General features: G+C 41.0%; 1 protein-coding gene across 1 annotated transcript in view; it reads left to right on the top strand.

The window, feature by feature from the left end:
• The window catches only part of xylt1 (xylosyltransferase I), a 234,389-nt gene extending 227,893 nt beyond the window's left edge, over window positions 1–6,496 (top strand). Inside the window, exon 11 of the mRNA XM_070856725.1 lies at window positions 5,734–6,496. Coding sequence (XP_070712826.1) covers window positions 5,734–6,056 — 323 coding nt within the window. The 3' untranslated portion in view covers window positions 6,057–6,496. The remainder of the gene's footprint in view (window positions 1–5,733) is intronic.
• Window positions 6,497–20,233: the final 13,737 nt, after the last annotated feature.

Below are 20,233 nucleotides of genomic sequence, written 5' to 3'. Positions count from 1 at the left end.
GGGAGGGGGGAAAATACCAAAAATAAAACTCTAAAAAATCACAAAATATTCACAAGACACTTAACTGTTGAATTGCTGCAAAAGAATTAAAAAATAAAATCTTTAACTTACCTTTTTTGCAGGTCTTCATACCTACCACTGTTCCACGGGCTTCAACGCAGGTTTTTCCCGGGCATTTTTTTCCGTCCTAGTTACGGGTGCACTGTGAGCCAAATTTTTGGTGAAAGCGCTATTTCGAGTCTTGCACGCCGGCAGTACTTAAAAACCGCCGGTGCAAGCCTTTCCAAATTTCCTGGTTCACCATTTTGCGCCAAAAACGGTGCAATATTGCCAAAAAACCGGGCGCAAGGTTGGCGAAATTTTAGCCCATAATGTTGGAATTCAAGCTAAGCCAGCTAAAGACGAATTCAGGCAAAAGCTTCTTCACAAAAAGAGTTATGAGAATGTCATTGATGCAAGATGAGTTGAGTTTAAAGGGATATTGGAACCTGCAAGTAGGGCTATTAAGAAATAAGGAAAAAAGACAGCAACATTGAATGAAAAAAATTGAACTGCAATACTAACAAAAATGGCAGAACAGGCTCAATTGGCTGAATGACCTATGCTTTCTGTGCCGATATAACTTTACTTGTTACTGGGCCACCTGGCAAAGATATTTTGCAATAACAAAATGTAATTTTAAAAGTCTAAATAGCCACAGGTATGGAAATTGTGGTTGTATGTCTGCTTGTTGTGGATTCCTTTACCAGATAGAATAGTTGTCCCCAATCTACCTTATCAATTCCCTTCGTTTAAATTATACATCTCATTCGGATCACCCCTTTCCCTCCATGTCCAAGAATGCGACCTACGTTTCCTCAGCGTCCCACGACTCAGTCCCTACATTCCAGGTCTCATCCTGGTGAATGGTCACTGGATATTTTCCAAGGCCAATATATCCTTCCTAGGGGAGAAGGTGTCCAGAGCAGATCACAGTATTCCAACTGAGGTCTGACCCAGCGCTCTATCACTGCAGTATTACTTTGTTACTTTTAGATTCTGAATCGCTTGTGATGAAGCCCAACATCCAATGAACCTTTTGGGGGGCTTTTTGCATCTGTGATCCAACTGTTAATGCCCCTGTATTCCTAAATCCCTTTGCTCAGCTACTCCCCTCCATCGTGATTCCACGTTTCAATTATACTCCATTTGCATTCTTATGTCCAAAGTGTACTACCACGTAATTTGTCACATTAAACTGTAACGACAGCTGTTCTGCCAACTTACTTGATCCACTTATGCTTAAAATATTATGCATTCTTCTTCACAACTCACTATATCTTCTAGCTTAGAATCATCTATAACATGGTTATATTCTACCCCCCTCCTCGCCCCCATTCACATTCACTTCATTTCTATATAGCTTGGACCCCAGCACTGATCTCTGTGGCAAGTTTTTTGTCACCAAGAATATCAATCCACGAATATCGCTTTCATCCCAACTCTCTGTCTCCTACCTTCCAACTAGTTTCCTATGCATGCTGCAAGATTATTTTTAGCACTGTGGTGCTCAGTTTGAGTTAGCAATCTATTCTGAGCTGCTTTATCAATTCCCTTCTGAAAAACCATTTACATGACATCCATTGGTCCTCCTCTGTCCGTCACCTCCTTTGCTCTATTGTAGAACTCTTCGATTAGCAAGGCCTGACCCACCTTTTCTGAATCTCCCCAGTCAGTTCCAACATTTCCAAGTGCTCACCTGTTCTATCCCTATTTCTAATACTTACAAAACAAAGAACAATTCCCTCTCTCTGCAATTCTTCCCCCACCTGTGTGCAAATTGGCTGCTGCATCTCCTACATTACAACAATCACTACATTCCAAAAGTATGTCATTGGCTGTAAAGCACTTTGAGATGTCTGGTGGTCGTGAAAGACGCTATATAAATGCAATTCTTTCTTTCTTTCTTTTTCTCTCTCTCTCTTTCTCTCTCTTTTTTTCCCTTTCGCTCTTCCTCTCCTGAAAATGTTAACCTTACTGATACTGCACCCAAGTGGCCATTGTTCATGCCCAGGTGCATGTTGGCAGTCGGATTGACAGTGGTGGGCATCGCGGTTAGGACTGTACCTGTCTTAACTCAACATATACACATAGATCTTTGTTGTAGTGATTGCTGAATAGTGATCAGCAATGGGAACCTTGGCTTAATTTTCCCTTTGGGGGAATATGATGATTCTGTTGGTGTTTTACCATGGCAACAGAATTCGCCTCTTCTTAATTACTTGTGCATTTGTTTTAAAGTTGGTCTGGCTGCTGTTGAAACTGCTCTGTGTTGGGACTAGGGCGATTACAAAGCAGCGGGTCTGGGATCTGGCATTGTATAAATGGGATATTCATGTCAAGAATATTGCAGGCAGTAAGACACTCGTTAATCATTTTATTGATCTCGATGCTCGTATTAAAATATTAGAAGCTTAAAATGGAAACGGGTGAAACATTAGTTCAATGTAATGAGTTTGACAGAGCTGTTTGTTTGTTTGATTAATCATTTTTGTCTGCTCAATCTGAGCAGTTGAATTATTGAACAAAAACATCACAAGTGTTTTGCACAAGCGCTATTTATAATCTGTCCTGCCATCTGATTGTTAAAGGGTTCCACATTTATTCATTATTACATGGCTACATGGTTGTCAGTTTGAACCAGAAGTATAACAGAACCAATTTATTTGGCTTCGGTGCTTCAAACATAACCAGTACCTAATGTATTGTAGCTTTGACAACTAATGCAGCTGGAATAGAACAAACTCGCAGCCGACAGAGATTATACAGCAGTCAGCACAGTCAGGATTATAGGCAGCACGAATTGGGCACTTTGAAGCAAGCACCTTAGTTTGAAAGCCAAGAAGTAGAATTAAACCTTATTAAAATGTCTCCCCTAATCTCGCTCGCCCAATTGTAAACTGCAATTTGTCAAGGGGAGTGAAGGAATACTCTGACAAGAAATCGTGGGCCCAAAATTGCCCAGGAGTTGCGCCGTTTATTTTGGAGCATCTTAAAAATCCCCATTTTGCACATTCAATTTGTGTGAGTTAGTTAGGATTTTTATAGTTTAGTTTAGTTTTGTTCAAAAGGGGGCGTTAACCAGCCACCTACACCCGTTTTGACCATTTAAGCCAGTTTGGACAGTTAATAGTTGCTCCAAACTAACTTAGGCCACAGAAAACCCTTGCGGAGAGTTAAGAAATCAGCGCAGGTTGGCACTTAATGACTTGACTAAAGAATGTGAATAGGATCAAACAGCTATACAGGACTGACAAACTTCGCAAAGTTAATTTACTATACAACAGAAGCATTCATGGAAGCTTAAACTACAAAAATAAAAGAAGTAAAGAGACAAAATATATTTACATAATTTTTTCAAAATATCCAAATAAAAAATAGAAGTAACTCCTGCTCGTAGGAATGTATTTTCATCAACAGGGTTAAGGAAAGTCTTGAGTAAGCTCATTACAATTACTGGCTACACAGTTATCACACCCTCTTCCCGTCCCCCCGTCCCCCCATCAAAACACTCCTCTCTCTCCTCCCCCCGCTCTTGTGGATAGTGCCATGGGATCCCATCTGAGAGGGCAAATGGCCTCAGTTTAGTATCTCATCTAAAAGACAACATTTCTGACAGTGCTGCACTCCTTCAGTACCGCACTGAAATGGCAGCCTGGATTATGTGATCAAGTCTCTGGAATGGAACTTGAACCCACAATATTCTCAACCCTCCTTATCTATGTAATCTCCTTCAGCCTCTCAACCCCCCGAGATATCTGCGCACCTCAAATTCTGCCCACCTGAGCATCCCCGAGTATAATCGCTCAAGTATCGGTGGCCCTAAGCTCTGGAAATCCGTCCCTAAACCTCTCCGCCTCTCTACCTCTCTCTCCTCCTTTTAAGATGCTCCTTAAAACCTACCTCTTTGACCAAGCTTTTGGTCATCTGCCGTAATTTCTTCTTATGTAGCCTGGTGTCAAATTTTTGTCTTATAACACTCCTGTGAAGCGCCTTGGAATGTTTCACTGTGTTAAAGGCGCTATATAAATAAAAGTTGTTGTTGTTGAGTGCTACCAGCTGACACTGAGCAACCTCCACTTAAGGGACATAAATTGTACATGGACTTGACCATCTCTAGCTGAAGTTCTAAAATCCCGATCCCACTGGCAATTCTTTAACTGTAAAGCCACAACTGTTAGGAGATCATCGGCCCATTTCCTGCTACCACCTTGCTACATGTGGTGCAATGCCCCCTGGTGAACGCACACGCGAAGAAGGTTACAGGTCAGTGGGGAGAGGTTGGAGCAGTTTGAGTAGAAGCACATCACGGTTGAATGTGTGTTTTAAAACACAGCAAATATTCAAAGGCAGTCACTGTGGAATATTTCAGTTTGATCCTGATATCCCCACTGTAGGGAAAGCTAGCAGTAGTGGCCTCAGGGAGAAGTGTGATGGTGGCCACAGGACTAGCAATGGCATTAACAGGATTAACGGCATTTTTCTGAGGTGTCCAAGCTCTTCTTTCAAAGTTACAGGAGCGCCCCCATAGAAATTCACTGTGACGGAATATGGTCGAAAGTGAGATAAGCAGTTTTCCTGTTAGTCAATCACAGGGTAGCACATCACAGCAACTCTTCATTGTGTTGTAAAATTTTGAAGAATTTAGTGAACCATGTCTGAAAATTTTTGACAGTGTGCCGATATTTTTTGAGAGGGGTGAGAGGAGGAGATGAGAATGGTACAAGGTATCCTTTCTCACAAAAGATGTTTAAAATACATTTATGAATGGTGCAGTCAATTAGAAATTCAGACTGTTTAATCATTTGGGATATTTGATTACTGTGACATTTCAGCTGAAATCTTAACCAAAGAAAGTGAGATGCAAGAAAAACAATCATCTGATAAAGATTTGAGGTGAAACCTTTGTCACCAGAGATGGAGACTGATGCTGCCTTGGTTGGAATTGGCCCCAAGTCCCTCTTTCTCTCTCTCGAGTCTTGTTCAATTGGATCAGGAAGAGCCTAATTTAAACTTAACAATAGAATAGCATTGCTGGAAAAACAAGCTGTGTGTGAATAAGTGAGAGAGCTGTCAGTTGTAGACAGTGATGTGATCAGTGAGGTAGAAAGCAATACTGGACAAAGCTTTCAGTATTCAACATTGGGAACAAACCAGTCCTGAGGGTCAACAGCTGAATGACCAAGCTGGGGGCGTACTATTGAATTTAAACCAATCCAACTACAACCAAATTCAGTAACAAACTGAACTTTGAATTTAATTAGATTTCCCATTTATTTTCAGTAACAAAACTGATAAAGTAAATGAAATGTGTAATTGTTACTGGCTGCCAAAGTTGCTTGTTGATGTTTAAATTTCTGATGTGTAATCCCAAGAGCTGAACTTTAGTGTTGCAACTGGAGTGATAGGTTGCTTCTGCAGTTTAATTTCTGTGTGTGCGGGTGTAAAAGATTTCCTTAAAAGGCAGCTGATTGTGCTGCATTTTATACATCTGCCGTCATATAACATGAAATCAAATCGACCATACAGATAAAGTGAACTAAAGCCTGGCGGATTTTAAATATTGAAGACGTGTAATGATGCACTATAATCATATTTATATTCATGATCACTTTTCAAAGTATTATAGAAATTCTGTTTAAGTGTTTGCAGATGTTTCAGTGAGCATTTATTCTGTTCCGTTTTATTTTCCAGAGGAAGCACTCAAGTTACACAGTGGTCCACCTAAGAATGCCTACATGGAGCAAAGCTTCCAGGGCCTGACTAACGCCCTGAATATACACACTACTCCCAGCCAAGTGGAACAGGCAAAGCATAATGCAGCGCTCACAGGCTCACAGCTGGAGAACTGGGTGGATCCCATGGTGAACAGCCTGTGGTCAGCTGTGGATATTTGTGCCAGTGGGCCCACCTCATGCCCGGTCATGCAGACCTGCAGCCAAACAACCTGGAGTTCCCAGAGTCCGGACCCTAAATCCGAATTGGGACCCATCAAAGCGAATGGGCGTTTGAGGTAGCACCTAATACACCCCTGAGTCATCGTAAAAACACAAATTGCCTGATAGTAGGATCAATTTCTGCAGTTGGGTCTTTCCCTTAGTCCTTAGCAACAGTTCCAGGATGTCTTCATAGAATTGTGGCAAAGCTAGAGCAGTGCATTTAAACGTGAAGACAGCGATATTCACAGAAGAAAACCGTGTTAGCTGTGCTGGCACTGTGAAAGAAACGATCGTATTATCATGTACTAAAGAACGTCTAGAAAGAAAATTTAGCACACTATTTATTTAAACATTTTAGTCAGTGACTAATGAGTAGATGCTGCTTTTGCAGCTTGGTACTTATATCCTACTACTAATCTGCCTTTATTAACAAAGGCCTGCGCCCAAACTTCCTACCTTCTTTATCTGTACCTGACCTAAAAGCTGTAGAGGTCTTAAAGCTTCTGGCAACAGGACTATTTAAATTGGAATATAATTGTTGCACCTACTGTAAAAGAGAGAGCAGCTCTCCTAGATGGGTGGTAACGCACTTTGCTGAAATGGTGCCCTCCACACTGACTATTCCAAGTCCATTACAGATAATGTGAGCATTATACTGCAGCCAGGATTCTGAAGCAGATTCAGAAAACGATGTTGGTTAAAATCATCACCATGTCAGCAACCTCAAAGCAATTACTTGAGTTCATTAATACTAAGGTTTTTAGGGTCCATGCCTAGTTTTCATGCCAGCAATTTAACACTTTTTAAATTATTAAGATCATACATTCCTTTTTAAAGTTAGTTTTTTTTAAAGCTTACTGTTTGTAACAAATTTTGCAACAAAAAAAATGAATGACATTGCACTTTCAATGAAAAAGCTTTTTGAACATAACACCAGAAATGTTTTTTTTTAAATTCAAACCCTAAGGGTCAACATGGCTAAAAATGCAGCGTCTCCAATTACATTCCTGTACTTTTTTATATTTATATTATTATTGAGACATCACTTGAGGTGCTACTTCTCATCCCATCCATGCAGTTTTCATAATTGTAGTTCTTTGATTTGAATCGTGAGCTGGGGTTGCTAATTGAATTGAAGATCCAAGGTCTTTTGAACATTCGGTGCCAAACACATATCTCAGCAGGTTAAGCTTACTGTCTGAGGGGCTTTTCTTGTAATAGGCGGTCTGGCACCCATGCTCATTTACTTCATCGCACTGGAACAAATTAGGTCACTGCAAGTATTGGTCTGAATATCAGATGAGCCTCACTCCCATTTTAATTTGAACTATATAACTCGGTCAGTATTTTTGTTAATAACTTATGTGTGTAACTTTAAACGTTGAGTGGATTCAGAGTTGCATTTTACCATAAGCTTCACCCAAACTTATTTCCTACTTCGATTTAAGTATTTCTCAGCATATTTCATTCAAAATCTATGTCGGATCTAAAGTACAGAACGCTCCAAATTAAGAACTGAGGGTTAAACCATGAAGTTGCGGACTCCCCGTGACATTAGCAATTGCTAAAACTCTTGTATGGTAAAGGGTTTACAATTGCTCTGAATCACAGCATCCTCCTTCTTAACAGCAGCTTTGTGACAAAGGGAAAATGACAAATGACTGAAGTCAAAATGCAAAATGCTCCAAGTGCACAGCAGGTCGGTCAGCTTGTGGGAGAGAACAATAGGTTCCCAGTGGGGTTTACCATGGGTGCCACTTGAAACGTCCTTCTACCTTCCTTCTTAGAAGCTAATTAACCTCCAGTGCATTTTAAACATTTTACGTTTTTATTCTAGATTTCCATCTTTGGCATTTTTTTTGTGTGTAATCACCATGGTTACTGAAACTTTGAATCCACTCAACATTCAGATTATAGGGCAAGAAGTAGGCTTTCTGCACCATTTCAATGCAGCACTTGATTTATCGTATTCAGTTGAGCTGGTGGCCCTCCTCAGTCATGAATTTGTTCAAGAATCTGACTTCTAAACAGGACTTGTCTGATGATTAAAGAAAATGGTGGTTGTAATAGTGGAAGAGAAAGTAAAAGGCCCATGGTCAGGATTGCAGCCCTCAAGGACCCTGCATTAATTTAATGATGTTAATATTTTCTAGAATTTGTAGAATTCTCAGTTAACCAATTTTTTTTTCTAAAAAAAGCTTCTGGTCATTTTCTTGAGATAATTAATGTATCTGGAGCCCAGTTGGTAAAACGATAATTATCTCTGCCTGAGAGGTATTGAGTTCATACAATGCTTTCTATCTATTCACATCAATGGTTGTGAATGAACAGTTGGAGGAACAAGAAAATCTATACGTGAATGTTAGACGTGGGGGCACAAGTAAATAATAATTTGGGAGTAGCGAGGCTGAAAATGCAACAAATCCATTTTAAGCGATCAAAGAGCGATTTCATTTGTTTTTTTGTGCGCTTCAACCCGCCCTCAGTCACTGAAAGCGAAAAGCTTAGAAAAGAAATCCACTTTGTGTATCCCAGACTGTAAAGGGTTGAATATTGGCCTGACTTCATGTTTTCTGCAGCATTTATTTTGAATACAAACTAACTGGCTGTATTCCCCAAGGATCCATCGTCCAAGAATCAGCCTTTGATATGTACACAGTAGGAACTCTCTTCCAATTTGTGCAACTTATCTAAATGTGCAAGTTAAAAACATCAAGTTGGATGAGTAAATTTCACAGCTGAGCGAACAGAGTCTTATCCTTTTTTGGGGGGCGGGGGAGGGAATTCATGAAATTGTTCCCCAGCTGTCCATTTTCAAGTCTGTGCCGTTGATGCACGTATTAATTATCATGAGCTCAATGTCTTCTCCCTCCTGTGCTAAGGGGGTGCTGCCATGGGTGTTACCTCACGCGTATGAGAGCATATTTTACCTGACATCGTAGGTACTGGAAATATCCTCTGAGCCTGCTTCACCTGAGCTGAATGTATGACCTATGCAAACTGTTCCTTGTCGCGAGAACTCGACACAATTGAAGTTAAACTTGCCAAATAAACTGCAAGATACTGTACAGATGTCTCTGATAACAGAGCGAACATTTAGGTGCTGTTCACTGCACCGTATTTGTAAATTGTCACGTATTTTGTTCAACGGGCTTTGTTAGTCACGGTTAGGTCAATTCCTGCCCAAAGACCGCAGTAAAGGGTCTTTGCGTTATTAAAGGTACACTTGTTAAATGTCAACAAATGTGCGACTGTCAGATAGTCAGTGCTGGCTTATTTCTTTGCCTCTCCTGATAAATTAGTGATCACATTTTAAAAGAATGAAGACTACCATATGGAGTTAAAAAAAAATTATGGCTATTTTACTATAGATCCAAATATACATAAAAAACCTGTTTTTAAAAAAAAAAAATATTTTATAAACTGAACATGTATATACAATGAAAGAAGGACATTGCAACACATTGAAAGATGTAGATATTTTGTTATTTATTTAAAGTAATAAAATATTTTATGAGGTTTAAAAATGTGTTTAATTTGACCGTTAGATCAAAGTTCTGAAAGCCAGTACGATTTCCTGTATGTAGAATGTTATATTCAGCAAATATTGCACTAGCTGTTTTGCACCCACCTGCCCCTCTATTAGCAGAGAGAAAAAGAAACAGAAATTGTGCCTTAGCTGCCTTCTGGTCTGAGGAAGTCTGCTTTTGTCTGACAAAGCAAGTTTTTGCAGATTGTCAGCAGTTGTATTAAATGCTGTATCATACCAAAAAACTGCTGTTGTATATAGATGCCTTCCGTCATATTGTGTTTTTGATTGCAGAATTTTAAAATACAAAAAAACAAAGATTTGTGTCTTGTCTATTTCTTATGAACATATTTATTAAAGTTGTTTTACTCTGACTTCCATGCTACACACGAGGTGTGGGACATATCTCTGCTATCACTCAGTCTAAGACCTCAGCCCATCCAGTATCCTCTTCAACATTAATCAGCTTTTTGCCTTTGTTACTTATTTGAAATTCTAAACGCCATCCAAGCTCCACTTTCCAATCAAGTATAAGCATCCTTTATACAAACGCACAGAGTATAAGGTACAAATTTAATCAATTGTAGGCACAAATTCAATTTGGAGGGTATGACATATTTCTAAGACGTGGTTACAAGACAGTCAGGACTGGGAATTAAATATACCAGGATATAAGGTTTAACAGGAAAGAGGGAAAATGGTAGAGGAGGAGGAGTAGCCTTAGTGATTAAGGATGAAATCACTTCAATGATGAGCGGATATAATGAGAGGCAGACAGTGGAGACTTTGGTAGAATTAAATAGAAAAGGATTTAAGACTGGTGAGAGTTGTGTACAGGCCCCCTGGTAGCAGCTGTGCAGTGGTAGATTGTATAAATGCAGTGATTAGACAAGCATGTAGTAAAGGCAGAGTGATTTTAATGGGGAATTTTAATTTTCATATAGATTGGGATAAGCAGACTAGCTCATGCCAGAAAGGTAATGAATTTCTTTAATACGTTCTGAATAGTTTTCTGCAACAATATGTCTGAGAACCAATAAAGAGACTGGCCATATTCAATTGAGTAATGAGTGAGATTTAGTTAACAGCTTAACGGTGCATGAACATTTATCTAATAGTGATCACAGTATGATCGAGTTAATGTAGTGTTTGAAAGAGAAAAACGCAAAACAGCTATTAAGATTCTAGATGTAGGTAAGACTGACTTGAATGTGATGAGACTGAGACTGTTCACCATAAACTGGGAAAGTATTAATGGGTAAAACAACAAGATCAGTTCAGTGGGGGGGGGGGGGGGTTGTTCAAAAAAGAATCTATTGTGATACAGAACCAGTTTACACCACTAAAATGCAAGAGCTCCACTTTCCAAAGAAAACGACGATGGATGACTAAAGAGGTGTAAGGGACCACATAAAACTAAAAGAAAAATGCAAAGATCTAGCACAGATCCTGGCAACTGGAAGAGATACAAAGAACAAAAGGCGACAAAACACACAGGGCTAGACTTACCCTGAAGCCCCCGCCACCCGATTGCCACCCAGAAAGACCGCCAAGATTCTGCATCTAATGCTGGCAAAAATTTCCATAAAAAATACCGCCCAGGGAGAAAATGGAGCTTACACCAAAATTCTTGGCAGTTAAAGGTGAAACGGGTGGTTCTTACCGGAATGGACGGTAAGTACTTAAAATTTAGTCCGAGGCTGCGTTTGGACTGGGGGGATACTCAAAAAATATTTTTTCAATTAAACAAAAAATAAAAAGTTATAAAACATTCTCAAGACACTATTCAACATAATTGCCATTATAGAATTTAAAAAATAATTATACAAAACCTTTAACTTGCCTTTCTTTGCTCATCTACCGTCCTGTTTCCGGCAACTTTTCGTGGGCGGTTTCCTCGGTGGTAGATGAAAATTTAAGATGTTCAGTCACTTTATCCTTAATTATAGACTCTAGTAATTTCCCAACAACAGATGTTAGGCTAGCCAGTCTATAATTCCCTGGTTTTCCTCTATCACCATTCTTAAATGGCAGAATGACATGCACAATTTTCCAGTGCCTGAATTGAAAGAACAATGAAGATTATAGTTAGGGCTACTGCAATATTCTCATCTACTTCTTTTAAAACCCTAGGATGGAAACCTCTGCTTTTGGGGATGCGTCACTCTTTAGTGCCAGTATTTTCTTCATTACTGTTATTCTGCTTTAATATTGGTGAGTCCCCGTTCCTGATTCAATATTCGTTTCCTTGGGATGTCCAGTATGGAACCCCGTTGAGGCAAAACTTGGATCTTGGTGGTTTGCTCGGCGACGCAAGCAGATGCATGTGGGCGGTTTACTCCCCAGCGGTACTTTCAAAATGTCGGCGGAACTCTTTAAAAAAAATAAAGAGAAAATTTTCGCCGGGCGGTTTTTCATCAAAATACAGCTGTACCGCTGAGAAAAACGCCGAAGGTGAAAGTCTAGCCCTAGATAACCGCTACTGAAAGGAGTATCAACACAATCTTGGGGTGCAGAGGGACAATATGGTCTCTTGAACATTGATAATGGTCATATTGTAAATGAAAATCAGGAAATGGTGGACATATTGAATAATTACTTTGAGTCAGTATGTACAGTAGAGGAAGAGGAGAGCATACTGGACATCCCAAGGAAACTAATATTGAATCAGGAATGAGGAATCACCAAAATTAACGTAAGCAGAATAACAATAATGAAGAAAATATTGGCACTAAAGAGTGATGCATCCCCAGAACCAGAGGTTTCCATCGCAGCGTTTTAAAAGAAGTAGGTGAGAATATTGCAGTTGCCCTAACTATAATCTTCAAAGTTCTTTCAATTCAGGAACTGGAAAATTGTGCATGTCATTCTGCTATTTAAGAATGATGATAGAGGAAAACCAGGGAATTATAGACTGGTTAGCCTAACATCTGTTGTTGGGAAATTACTAGAGTCTATAATTAAGGATAAAGTGACTGAACATCTTAAATTTTCAGCTGATCAGAGAGAGCCAGCATGGATTTGTAATGGGTAGGTCATGCCTGACAAAACTGATTGAAACTTTTTAAGAGGTGACTAAAGTAGTGGACAGGGGAATGTCTGGATGTTATTTATATGGACTTCCAGAAGGCAGTTGATAAAATCCCACATAAGAGACTGTTAGCTAAAGTTGAAGCTCATAGAATTGAAGGCAAATTATTGACCTGGTTAGGAAATTGGCTAAGCAGCAGGCGACAGAGAGTAGGGATAATGGGTAGGTAGTCAAATTGGCAGGAGGTGACTAGTGGTGTCCGGCAGGGATCTGTGTTGAGGCCTCAACTATTTACTATTTATTAATGGCTTAGATGATGGGATAGAAAGCCACATATTCAAGTTTGCCGATAACACAAAGATAGGTGGCATGTAAGCAGTGGAGCTGGAGAAAATTACAAAGAGATATTAATAAATTAAGTGAATGTGCAAAACTATGGCAAATGGATTTCAAAGTGGGTAAATGTGAGGTCATCCACTTTGGACTGAAAAGGAGAAACAAGTACTTTCTAAATGGTGAAAAGCTAGAAACTGGAGATCCAAGGAGACTTGAGGTTCCATGTATACCGATCATTAAAATGTCATGGACAGGTACAGAAAATAATCAAAAAGGTTAACGGAATGCTGGCCTTTATATCTAGAGGACTAGAATACAAGAGGTTAGAAGTTATGTACAGCTGTACAAAGCCCTGGTTAGACAACACCTGGAGTACTGTGAGCAGTTCTAGGCACCACACCTTAGGAAGGATATATTGACCTTGGACGGGATGCAGCGTAGATTTACCAGAATAATACCTGGACTCCAAGGATTGAATTACGAGAAGAGATTACACAAACTATTGTACTCTCTGGAATTTAGAAAGTTAAGGGGCGATTTGATCAAAGCTTTAAGATATTAAGGAGAGCTGATAGAGAAAAACTATCTCTGCTGGTTGGGGAGTCTAGGACTAGGGGGCATAGTCTAAAAATTAGAGCCAGGCCTTTCACGAGTGAAGTTAAGAAACCTACACGCAAAGGGTGGTAGAAATTTGGAACTGTCTTCCGCAAATGGCAATTGATAGGTCAATTGTTAATTTTAAACCTAAGATTGATAGAATTTTAACCAAAGATATTATGGGATATGGGAAAAGGTAGGTATATGGAGTTAGGCCACAAGATCAGCCATGATCTCATTGAATGGTGCAACAAGCTGGAGGGGCTAAACGGTGTACTCCTGTTCCGATGTTCCTATGTATAATTTGACGTACTCAAACTTATAGCAGACCACTGAACGATGAGGTACAGCTTCCTCAACAGTACAATATTTGATATTAAATAAACCAAAACTAATATTCTGACTTTTTATGATTTAGAAGTGCAAACACTTGTCGTGTCATGAGCCATCATTGGCAAAAGGCTTTCACCATATCTAATTTTGGAAGGAAGAATGAGGAGAGGCAGTATAAACTAAATGGTACCATTTTAAAGTGGCTGCAGGAACAGAGTGACCTGGTAGTTCACATACACAAATCTTTGAAGATGGCAGGACAAATTGATAAAGCTGTTAAAAATGCATATGGGACCCTTGGCTTCATAAATAGAAGCATAGAGAACAAAAACAAAAAATAAAAACAATGCTGAGCCTTTATAAGGTTAGTCCTCAGCTGGAGTATTGTGTACTATTCTGGGCACCACATTTTAGGAAGGATGTCAAGGCCTTGGAGAGGGTACAGAGGAGGTTTACCAGGATGGTCCCAGGGATGAGAGGTTTCAGTTGTCTGGAGAGACTAGAGAAGCTGGGATTGTTCTCCTTAGAGCAGAGAAGATTAAGGGAAGATTTAATTGGATGCTCAAATTATGTAGGATTTAATGGAGTAAGTAGGGAGAAACTGTTCTCACTGGAAGGAGAATCGGTAACCAGAGGACTCAGATTTAAAGTAATTGGCAAAATAGCCAGGTGCATATGAGATTTTTTTTTTACTCAGCAAGTTATGATCTGGAATGGATTGCCTGAAAGGGTGGTGATTCAATAGTAATTATCAAAAGGGAATTGGATCTCTGCTTTAAAAAGGAAACATTTGCAGGACTATGGGGAAAGAGCAGGGGGAGTGGGTCTAATTGGTAGCTCTTTCAAAGAGCCGGCACAGGCACGATGGGCCGAATGGCCTCCTTTGCACTATGATTCTATTGTTACCTCTTCACACAAAGTGTAGAGGAAATATGGAACTCTCTCTCCAAAAAGCTCTTGCAGCTGGGTCAATTGAAAATTTCAAAACTGAGATTGATAGATTTTTAATAGGCATGCATATTAAGGGATATGGCAAGTAAATTGAGTTAAGGTACAGATCAGCCATGATCTAACTGAGTGGCTTGAGGGCCTGAATGGCCTCCTCCTGTTTCTATGTTCCCATCATTTTCTGACTTTAGTTAACTCCTGCTGTGGTTCTTTAGAAACCCAATGCAGTGATAGAGCTCGCTATGTGGAACTTTAAATCATTTGGCAAAATAATTAGAATATTTTCAGTTAAATGAATGTTTCTCCCCTTCAAATTATTTGACTGGAATAGTTGAACAATGTTACAAGAATCTTATGTATATTTATTTAGGAGGCATCTAACATGAAAAAATGCAAAACATAATCAATGTAAACAAATAGTTTATGAATAAACACTACAAGATGGATAACTAACTACTTCTACTGTTGTCAAATAGGTTAACTGGCTCACATTAATGGTTGGAGCAATCGTGTAGGGGCTGAATGAATGGAGTTTGTTGGAAGGATTGTACCATTTCCTCTTTTACAACCTTTTCCCGGTGCATGGACCATTTCCCCTCTAAGAAGATATGGCACCTTATACAACCTCACGCATCCCAAAAGCACTTTGCAGCCAATTAAGTACTTTTTGAAATGTAGTCACTGTTGTAATGCAGGAAATGTTGAGGGATAAATATTGGCCGGGACACTGGGAGAATTACCCTGCCCTTCTAAATAGTGCCATGGGATCTTTTCCTGAGAGGGCAGACAGGGCCTCACTTTAACAAAGATGGTACCTCTGACGGTGCAGCACTCCCTCAGCACTGCACTAGAGGGTCAGCCTACATTTTGTGCTCAAGTCTCTGGAGTGGGACTTGATCCCACAACCCTCTGCCTCATAGTGTGCTACCAACTAAGCCACGGCTGACTCCTATACTATGTCCCATTATCTGTTATGAATCCATCCCTCAACTTATATACTTCTCCCCATTTTCCAGTCATTCCTACGCTCTCCCACCCAACACCCAGCCCGTGCCATGTATTATTCCCTGCTTAAGGGCAAGCAGGCAATATGCGCCAAAACTAGTCATAGGATTACATAGGATATATGGCACAGAAACAGGCCATTCGGCCCAACCAGATCATGCCGGCATTTATACTCCACTCGAGCCTAGTCAGTGCTGCTAATCATCTGGCTGTGAGTTGTTATATTAGGACAGCCTGGGGTGACTTGCACTCACATTGTCTCACCCTCCTTCTGGAAAAATGACCTATGCCTTCAACAGTTTGGTTGACATTGAAAACTCACTGTGGTACTCTGCAAGAGCTAACTCACGTCCTGCTGTAGTTAGGAATGCCAGTGATTTATGCTATCACACCATCCCTTTTCAGGATTTTTTTTGTTTAAAAAAAACTAGATCAAACAAAAAAAGTAATAAAATTATTTTGTCCCAATGAAATTTAACTCTGAAACAAAGACAATTTCCCTGGTCCTTGAATTATGAAAGGCATCCTTCGCATGATAAACAACATGTGATAAAAAAAATTAGCAGTGTTCTCACAGCTTGAGCTTAATTGGTGTAATGCCTCATTTAAACATTTGAAACACTTTTTGATGACCTTTTGTAATCAGCAAGGTGATTGTTGTCAGTCGTGGAAAATGAAACACTTTTCATACTCTCTGTCGGCGTCAAACAGTCTAGATCAGGTAGCACACAGGCTAGATGGTAGTTAAAATTAAATTATTTCTAATCTGCCCCAACAATGTACTTTGACCTTCTCGCTACATCAGTGGTTTTCTATATGGAGAAAGCTGATTTAGTGCCAAATTCCAAAACTAAGCCACAAAGTCATTTCGCTTACAATAAGCAGGAGAGAACAGCGATGCATATCCCTATAACCCGAGCTGACTCTGGAGCCAGGCCCTGGAGACAGCAAGCCAGCATTCTAAGCCACTGTATCACCAGGTAACACCATCTTACCTGGCCGACAGTACTTCAAATAAGTAACCTTCAGCTAACTTCTACCTGACATAGACAGCTACAGATGGCGAAAGTGTCCTTTCATTTACACCTTCAGAGATGCAAACAATAGTTAAGAGCGGCATATTTTTAAATTTTATACACTTGGGAAGAAGTTGTGACATAAATTTAGGTTCAAGAATTCATTCAACACTTTTAAAAATGTCATTCTCTCTTCTTTCCTAAAGACATATCTACCTAGATAACCGGCCCTGATTTTAACTCCAGGCTGATTCCCCGCTTAGACCTGAGTTAAAATTAGTCGGGTCTCAATTATGTCATCGGACCACACCATGCACATGCAAAGAAGGACCCTGTTGGCTCCGGGTGCCTGTCCTTGCTGCCTGCTCAGGTTAAAATTGCAGATGTTGCGATCTCAACGGCTTTCGGACAGGCAAGAGCCAGGGCGATCTTAACTGCCCACCCGCCAGGTTTTTGCTGAGCGAGTAGGGATAAAATCACCCCTCCCCCTCTAATACCTCAGCCAAGCAGCCATTATTCATGTGTGAGTTTTGACAGGGCAATTTTAACCCAACCCACCCATCAAAAAGCTGACGATATCAGGTGTGACATTTCTCAAGATTCATCTTTCGACCAATATCTATAGTTCTGTGTCTGTTCCGTTATGTGTTTTATTTTTTCCTCTCCCTTCCATAATGTGCCTTAGGATTGTTTCTATGTTAAATGTATTGGCCCTGAAATTCTGTGGGGGTTCTCCCGAAGTTATGGCATGAGACTGACAGAACCCCTGTAGAAATAGCGTCAGTGTCTGAAAATGGCCATTGAAGCCATTTTGCCAGGTGTTCTGCCAACCGCTCACTGAAGTTACGGCAGGAAACAGGGAGAGCCGCGAAAGAATTTCAAGGCCGTTATGTAAATACAAATCATTACTCTTTTTATATTCAACATTAGTTCCCCACTGTGGCTGTTTCCCTGCTGAGCTGGGTGACTTGTTCAACTGTTTTTTCAGCCCTGTTGGTTACTGCTACTGCGGTCGTCTCTGCTGAGTTGGGTGACTCATTCTGCTGGGTTTTCTGCTTTGTTGGTCACTGGGGACTTGTGTGGTTTTACATTTTCTCCAATGTTTTTGATCTACGGTGACCGCCAACTTCGCAGGAATTTCGGCATCATCTTCCTGCACCGAAACCAACTCTCATTACCACGGCAATAACCTCCATCCTTCAATTTTCCATTCAAATAGCTTCTGGACTTCTCTCGCCGGCTATACCATCTCCGAACCTGGACAATAGTTCGCTGATGCTCCAATCCGACTGCATCCTACCAATGTCAATGTTTGCCCTCCACGGGACCTCCAACTTGAACTCTTGACTCCTTACTATTGTCACCAACCTATTCCCTGTTTCTACCAGGAAATATGCATCCCTATAATTGCTACACAACCAGGCCTATATAACTTGAGTTTTTCCCTGTGTCCATTTGCGACGCATTTTGGCTGCTGCTTCGGACCCGAGCCATTCACTTCTATTTCCACTCTTTCTCACCCTTTTTCTTTTCTCTCCATCCCTCTCTGTCATCATGCCTCCTTTCATTTCTCCTCTCTCGGATACTCTGCCCTCCCAAATCCCTACCCCAACCCTTCACTACTCTTCGACCTTCCTACTCTCCTGTCACCGTCCCAAGCTCGACTCCCTCCTAGATAAGCCTGCAGCCTCCCTCTGTGCCTCTCTTGGCATCTTCCAAAGTGCCCACCATGGCACTCATTGCTGTCTCCTCACAAGTAGCAACCCCAACTGTTCCATTCTACTCTCTCACCAACCTTGCCGCCCAGCTTGCCCGCGGGAGCTAACTTTGCCAATCTCCTCCCGTCCAACTCACCCCTCCAAGCACTGATTCTGTGTATGCTGGCAGTGGATCAGCTATCATCGCCCCTCTCCTCATCTCCTTGCAGAATGTCCATTCGCTTGCAAACAAGGCCCTTGCCATCCATGAGCTTATCGTGGATGATTGCATCGATATCATGGCCCTGACGGAAAGTTGGCTGAGGGGTGATGACACCTTATCCTTAAATGAAGCCTCCCCGCCTGGCTATACCTCACACCAGTTGTTTTTTTGAGGAGAGGGGTGATGACGGCAGATTTGAAGGAGAGGGCAACAGTACCTGAGGAGAGAGAACCGTTAACAATGTTAGCTAACATGGGAGCCAGAAAAGGAAGTTGGGTGGTCAGCAGTTTAGTGGGAATAGGGTCGAGGGAACGGGAAGTGGGTCTCATGGACAAGATGAGCTCGGAGAGGTCAAGAGGGGAGATCAGAGAGAAACTGGAGAAAGATGCGAGTTCAGGGCTAGGGCAGGGGGGATCCCTTAAAGTTAACATGCAGGTACAGCAAGTAAGTAAGAAATCAAATGGTCTCTAAATTGTCAAACAACTTCTCTGACATCCAGTTTTGGATGAGCAGAAATGTTCTCCAATTAAATATTGGCAAGACTGAAGACATTGTCTTTGGTCCCCGCCACAAACTCCATCTCTCTCCCTAGCATCTGCCTGAGGCTGAACCACACTGTTTGCAACCTTGGTGTCATATTTGACCCTAAAATGAGCTTCCGACCACATATCCGCGGCATAAGTACGACCACCTATTTCCACCTCCGTAACATTGCCTGTCTCCACCCCTGCCTCAGCTCATCTGCTGCTGCAACCTTCATCCAAGCCTTTGTTACCTCTAACTTGACTAATTCAACGCATTCTTGGCTGGCCTCCCATATTCTACCCTATGTAAACTTGAGGTCATCCAAAACTCGGTAGCCTGTGTCCTAACTCACACCAAGTCCCGATCACCCATCACCCCTGCACTCGCTGACCTACATTGGCTCCAGGTTAAGCAACGCCTCGATTTCAAAGTTCTCATCCTTATTTACAAATCCCTCCATGGCCTCGCCCCTCCCTTTCTCTGTAATCTCCTTCAGCCTCACAACACCCCGAGATGTCTGCGCTCCTCACATTCTGTCCTCTTGAGCATCCCTGATTATAATCGCTCAACCATTGGTGACCGTGCCTTCTGTTGCCTAGGCCCTAAGCTCTGGAACTCCCTGCCTAAATCTCTCCGCCTCTCTACCTCTTTTTCCTCCTTTAAGATGCTCCTTAAAACCTACCTCTTTGACCAAGCTTTTGCTCATCTGCCATTATTTCTTCTTATGTGGCTTGATGTCAAATTTTTGTCGAATAACGCTCCTGTGAAGCGCCTTGGGATGTTATACTATGTTAAAGGCGCTATATAAATACAAGTTGCTGTTGTAGTATTATGATGTCCATTTCTCCCATTGTCTGGCTTTATCCAGAATGACATCCCCGACATTCTTAATATTGTGCCCTAAATTTGAGATACCAGCATATTAGTTTCCTAGAATATTTGTTATGTTGAAGGTTTCTTGTGATACTGTATGTAGCAATTGTAGCAACAGAGAAGCTGGAATGTGTTCACCAGT

Source organism: Pristiophorus japonicus, chromosome 15 (genome assembly GCF_044704955.1).
Source record: "Pristiophorus japonicus isolate sPriJap1 chromosome 15, sPriJap1.hap1, whole genome shotgun sequence".
In the NCBI taxonomy this organism is placed as follows: domain Eukaryota; kingdom Metazoa; phylum Chordata; class Chondrichthyes; family Pristiophoridae; genus Pristiophorus; species Pristiophorus japonicus.
The sequence above is the reverse complement of the archived record's forward strand: the minus strand, read 5'-3'. Positions and strand labels throughout refer to the sequence as shown.